The sequence below is a fragment of the Molossus molossus genome, unplaced genomic scaffold (assembly GCF_014108415.1).
Source record: "Molossus molossus isolate mMolMol1 unplaced genomic scaffold, mMolMol1.p scaffold_m16_p_19, whole genome shotgun sequence".
Lineage (NCBI taxonomy): Eukaryota > Metazoa > Chordata > Mammalia > Chiroptera > Molossidae > Molossus > Molossus molossus.
Window position 1 is genome coordinate 2,142,757 of NW_023425354.1, and position 5,230 is coordinate 2,147,986.

At 62.0% G+C, this 5,230-nt stretch overlaps 1 protein-coding gene across 1 annotated transcript; it reads left to right on the top strand.

Moving 5' to 3' along the window:
• Positions 1-2,531: 2,531 nt before the first annotated feature.
• CBX8 (chromobox 8) lies at positions 2,532-5,008 on the top strand. The gene is made up of 5 exons (XM_036269685.1): positions 2,532-2,668; positions 3,062-3,105; positions 3,290-3,355; positions 3,477-3,543; positions 3,978-5,008. Exons 1-5 carry the CDS (start codon positions 2,600-2,602, stop codon positions 4,863-4,865), a joined length of 1,134 nt encoding a protein of 377 aa, XP_036125578.1. The 5' UTR covers positions 2,532-2,599; the 3' UTR covers positions 4,866-5,008.
• The last annotated feature ends 222 nt before the right edge of the window (positions 5,009-5,230 follow it).

Sequence of the window (5,230 nt, forward strand, 5' to 3'; positions counted from 1 at the left end):
AAGGGAGGGAGAGAATAAAGGAAAGAAGAGGGAGGGAGAAGCTAGGAGGGAGGAGGGAGCTAACTTTCTCAGCGTGAAACTGAAACCATCGACCTCTGCACGCCTCATGCAAACTCTGGGGTTGTAAAGGCACCCGACGCAAACACACTCCCAGGGACAGGGCTCCAGAAACCCTGTGTGAAGGGAAACCACCGCTCTTTGCGGGCGCAGGCGAGCTTGCGAGGTGTTGGGGGAGGGCGGGAGGCGAAGCGGGTCTGGTCCTCGGCCGGCTCGGGCGGTGCCCTCCCTCGGCCTCTGAGGGGGCCCCGGAGTCAGCCCGAGTAGCTCGGGCGGCCGGTGCGGTGCTGGGCAGCCCCAGAGCCGTCGCCCACAGCGGGCAGAGGATTCCAAAAGGGGGCGAGCGGGGTGTGCAGAACGACTCGGGCCCAGGGCGGAGGGTGGGCTTTCTCTGGGCGGGGAAACCAGACACTTATAGGCGGCTGAGACCGACTTTATTTTTACTGCCCAAACTGTTGGAAAGTATTTAAGCTTAAACAGAAACAGCTGTATCGCTGGCACTGGCCAACGAAACTATTTGTTACCGGGAATGACTTTTTATGATTAAGGACACGGCCGTCGGCGGCCTCTCGCGGGCGGCCCGCGCGGGTCGCCGGGGCGATCTGGGCGTCGCCAGCTCGCTGTTCGTTAAGACAGAATGGCCAGAGAGATGAGACTGTGTACTCAGCTCCCACCTTGTAAAGTTTGGGAACAAGACCAAAACCTGGGACCCCGCGTTTCCAGGGCAGGGGGCGGGGAGTGAGAGAGAAGGAAGGCTCAGAGCCGCGACTGTCCCTCGGGTCCAGGACCGCGCCGCGCCAGCCGCCTGCCGCGCACCTAACTTTGGACGGGAGTCCGGTTTTCCGCTCTGGGCTTCTTGCTCCTGGAGTCAGACTTCTTGGCTCGCTTTTGCGCTCTTTTTCTCCCTGTCTCTCTCCCACCCCATCCCTCTTCAAAGGAAACAGCTTCCACTCAAGTTTATCGTCGGTGTTTTAACTAATTCGTGGGTTCCAAAGAGTGAGTGCCCTGACTTGCAGTTTGGGGGGTAAGAGAGAAGGGTCGAGGAGACCTGGGCCCAGACTTGGGCTGCCGTCCCCGCCGCCGCCCCAGCCACGGGTCCCCGCCAGCTGAGCAGGAGCTTGTGTGCGCACGCGAGACACCCGCGGCCCGGCCCTGGCCCCTGGCTGGACCCCGCCATCTTCGCTCCAGAGCCCCTCACTCCACTCGCACGGGACCCCACCACTTCCCGCCTCGCGTGTTCTCCCGAGTGAATGTCGCGCACGTCGGGAAGAGCAGTGGACAGGAAGTGCGTGGCTCAGGCCCCTTAGGTCGCCCGGGTCCGGGGCGGGGGGCGGGACGCACTCCCAGTCCCGCGCCCCAACCCCAGCCACGCTCCGGGCTCTGCATTGGTGGTCGCCGCCCTCCCCCCCACATTCAGGCTTGGGGCGAGGGCGCTGGGCTGGGGCTGGCGACGCTCGAGCCGGAGCCTGGCGGGGACGAGCAGCGCGGGCTGGCGGCAGGGGCAGGTGGCTGCGGGCGTCAGGGACGGGTCGGGAACCAGGAAGAAGGCGAGAGAGGTCCCCCGCGGGGTCCCAGGGCGCGGGGTGGCTCGGCCAGAGCAGCGGATCCCCACTGGGTCTGCATTCGGCTTCCGAGCTGGGGGCGAGCTCTCGAGCCCAGCCCGGCTCGCAGGACCCGGAGGGTGGCCGAGGGCAGGGCTGCGCGACAGGAGATGGAGACACAGGCACATTGATTTGTTAGCAGGATGGGGCTGGCGGCGGCGGGGGAGGCCGTTGCTATGGAGACCGAAGGTCCGGTGTGGGGCTCAATGGGAGGGGGCGGGGAGGAGAAGCGGGCCAGGGGCGCTTCGCCGGCTCCTGGAGCTCGGGTGCGGCCCGGGGCGCCCCAGCACCTGTGCATTGTGCATTGTGCGGCGCGAGCGACGGGGGGAGGGGAGGGCGCGAGTCTGGGCAATGGGGGTGGGGCGGGTCGGGGTCTGCCGAGGGGGCGGGGCCTGATTGACACCGCCGCGGGGGTCCCAGCGAGAGCTGTGGGGGACGCTGAGCACCGGAGGGACAACTTGGCGGCGGGATAAGGGGCCCAGGCGAAGACACAGGGCGGACGGCCCCCCCGCCAGCCCCGCAGACTGACAGCAGCCGGGCCGACCTCCCCGCGACGTCACTTCCGGCGGAGGCCTCCACCCCCTCGCGCTCCGTCCCTTGAGTCGCCTTGGACTCCGCCCCCTGGCGATTGGAACGCGGGTCACGTAGCAACGCGGGGGAGAAAGGGAGAGGGGCGTGGTTCGGTGCTCGCCCAATCAGCGCGCGGGGGACTAGACCCTGTCCGCTCGGCTTTAGCAACGTCGTTAGCAACACGTGGGGCGGGAGGAAGCGCTGGGCGGCGGGGGAGGAGGGAGCCGAGATCTGGAGGGGGGCGGGGAGGGAGCGAGCGCGCGGGAGGGGGAGGAGAACTGACGTCAGCGGGAGAGTATTATGGTCTGTCGTGCGCTGGCTGCTGCTTTTCTGCTCCTAGAAGCAGCCAAGGGGGGAAGCGGCGAGTCAACATGGAGCTTTCAGCGGTTGGGGAGCGGGTGTTCGCGGCCGAAGCCCTACTGAAACGGCGCATACGGAAAGTAGGTGCCCCTGGACCTTGGGCCGAGGCCGGCCGAGCCCTCCCCTCCCGGCCCAGGTTCCCTCCCCCTGCTGCAGCCCAGCTTCCCTTCCCCCAGGTCCCAGCAGCGGCCGCGGCCGTGGCGGCGGCGGCGGCGGCGGCGGCTCTGAGCCCAAGCGCTTTCCTTAGACTTGCAGCGATGCACAGATTGCATGGGTGGGGGGCGGGGTGGGGGATGAATGCCGGTGCATGCACTTTGTGCAGCGTTTCGTGCAGGAGGCGATGCAGTGGACGCGTGCCTTTCGCGGTAGGATTTCACGCATTCATTTGATGCATGCATTTTTTGCATGTATTTCTTGTGTCCTCGTCATGCATTTCTCCCCGTGCACACATATTTTCTCCTTTGCATCCGCAGGGACGCATGGAATACCTCGTGAAATGGAAGGGCTGGTCACAGAAGTAAGTAGGTTATATGCGATTCTCAACCCCAGACTATTAATGGGGAGGTTTCTTTCTTCCTCTTTTTTCCCTTTATGTTGAAATACAATACAATGCAACAAGAAAAGTTACAGACAGGCACACACACCCGCTGCTCCTTCCCAGTCCCCAGGACTGACGCCCACTTCTTCCTGACTCCCTCCAGGTACAGCACATGGGAGCCGGAGGAAAACATCCTGGATGCTCGCCTGCTCGCAGCCTTTGAAGAAAGGTACAGGCCCTCCCAGGCCTCAGCTTCTCCCAGAGGAACACGGAGGGTGGCTTCTCTCCAGCCTGGACTGGAGTCCCATCCAGTCTTGTTACTTACTCCTTTCCCCACTTCCTTCCTCCAGGGAACGAGAGATGGAGCTCTATGGCCCCAAGAAGCGAGGACCCAAACCCAAAACCTTCCTCCTCAAGGTAGGATGGCCTTGTCCAATGGTGGACAGCAATGTTGTTGTGTCAGTTTGTGCAGAAGGGACCCTGAGGGCTTGTGAACCAATGGGATGTCCCCACACTTTGCCTGTTTGTAATGTAGGAGGGAACCCCAGACAGGCTGTGGACTAGGTCAGTGCCAAGAGGTGATTTGTAGGGAGGGCCTTAGCCACTGTAGAATGGCTACCCCTCAGCCATGCCAAATAGAGATGCAGTCAAATACAAGAAGTGTGCGTGCTGTAAGTGGCTGCTCCCAGATGAATTCTCTACCCCTTCGTCCGGACTGACACCCCTAAGCCTCACCCCAACCCATATGGAAATTCTGAGGCATCAGAGGATGAAACTGGGAGGGAGGCTGTCTGGAAGAGGGGTTCTGGGGGGCGGGTGGGCAGGGTCCTGATGCCACCTCTCTCTCGCAGGCCCAGGCCAAGGCAAAGGCCAAAACTTACGAGTTCCGAAGTGACTCTGCCCGGGGCATCCGGATCCCCTACCCTGGCCGCTCGCCTCAGGACCTGGCTTCTACTTCCCGGGCCCGAGAGGGCCTTCGCAACATGGGCCTGTCCCCGCCGGGGAGCAGCAGCAGCACCAGCAGCACCTGCCGGGTGGAGCCCCCTCGGGACCGTGACAGGGACCGTGATCGAGAGAGGGAAAGGGAACGTGAGCGGGAGCGGGAGCGAGTCGCCAGCCGCGTGGATGACAAGCCCAGCTCGCCAGGGGACAGCTCTAAGAAGAGAGGCCCCAAGCCCCGGAAGGAGCTCCTGGACCCCTCTCAGAGGCCCTTGGGAGAACCTAGTGATGGCCTGGGAGATTACCTCAAGAACAGGAAGCTGGAGGATGCCTCTTCCGGGGCAGGAAAGTTCCCAGCTGGCCACAGTGTGATCCAGCTGGCCCGAAGGCAGGACTCTGACCTGGTCCAGTGTGGTGTGGCCAGCCCCAGCCCTGCCGAGGCCACAGGCAAGCTGGCTGTGGACACCTTTCCCGCCAGGGTCATAAAGCACAGGGCCGCCTTTCTGGAGGCCAAAGGTCAGGGTGCCCTGGACCCCGGTGGTCCCCGAGTCCGGCATGGCTCAGGCACCCCTGGCTCTGTGGGAGGCTTGTATCGGGACATGGGGGCTCAGGGGGGAAGGCCATCTCTCATCGCCAGGATCCCAGTGGCCAGAATCCTGGGGGACCCAGAGGAAGAGTCCTGGAGTCCTTCTCTGACCAACCTGGAGAAGGTGGTGGTCACCGATGTGACCTCAAACTTTTTGACCGTCACCATTAAGGAAAGTAACACGGACCAAGGCTTTTTTAAAGAGAAAAGATGAATTGCTGGGTGGGTGATCCCAGGACAAGAGAGCAGGAGAGAGAGTGAGAACGGAAGCTTGGCATAAATGATGCTTTTTATTTCTGGGTGGGAGGCGGCCTTCGGGCTAGACCCCTCCCTGACTTCACACAGCCCACCCCTTCATTCCTCCTTCCTTCCTTTCAGTTTTGGTTGGAAGATTATCTCTAGAGTTATATTTTCTATTAGATGTAAATATGTTATTTAAGAAAAAATATCTAAATATATATATTTCAACTCTTGAAGTTGTTTTATTTAACAGAGAGAGAGAGATGCAGTGTGGTTTAGTTGGGGCAGGAGGGGCCCCTCAGTCACCCAGGGCACTAGGGAGATTGGAGACCTGGGTAC

What these genes read in the sequence shown, in the direction of transcription:
- CBX8 (XM_036269685.1), top strand. Translation starts at nt 2,600, where the DNA reads ATGGAGCTTTCAGCGGTTGGGGAGCGGGTGTTCGCGGCCGAAGCCCTA. An exon ending in CTCGCAGCCTTTGAAGAAAG is followed by an intron (nt 3,356 to 3,476) that starts GTACAGGCCCTC and finishes TCCTTCCTCCAG; the next exon opens with GGAACGAGAGATGGAGCTCT. An exon ending in CCAAAACCTTCCTCCTCAAG is followed by an intron (nt 3,544 to 3,977) that starts GTAGGATGGCCT and finishes TCTCTCTCGCAG; the next exon opens with GCCCAGGCCAAGGCAAAGGC.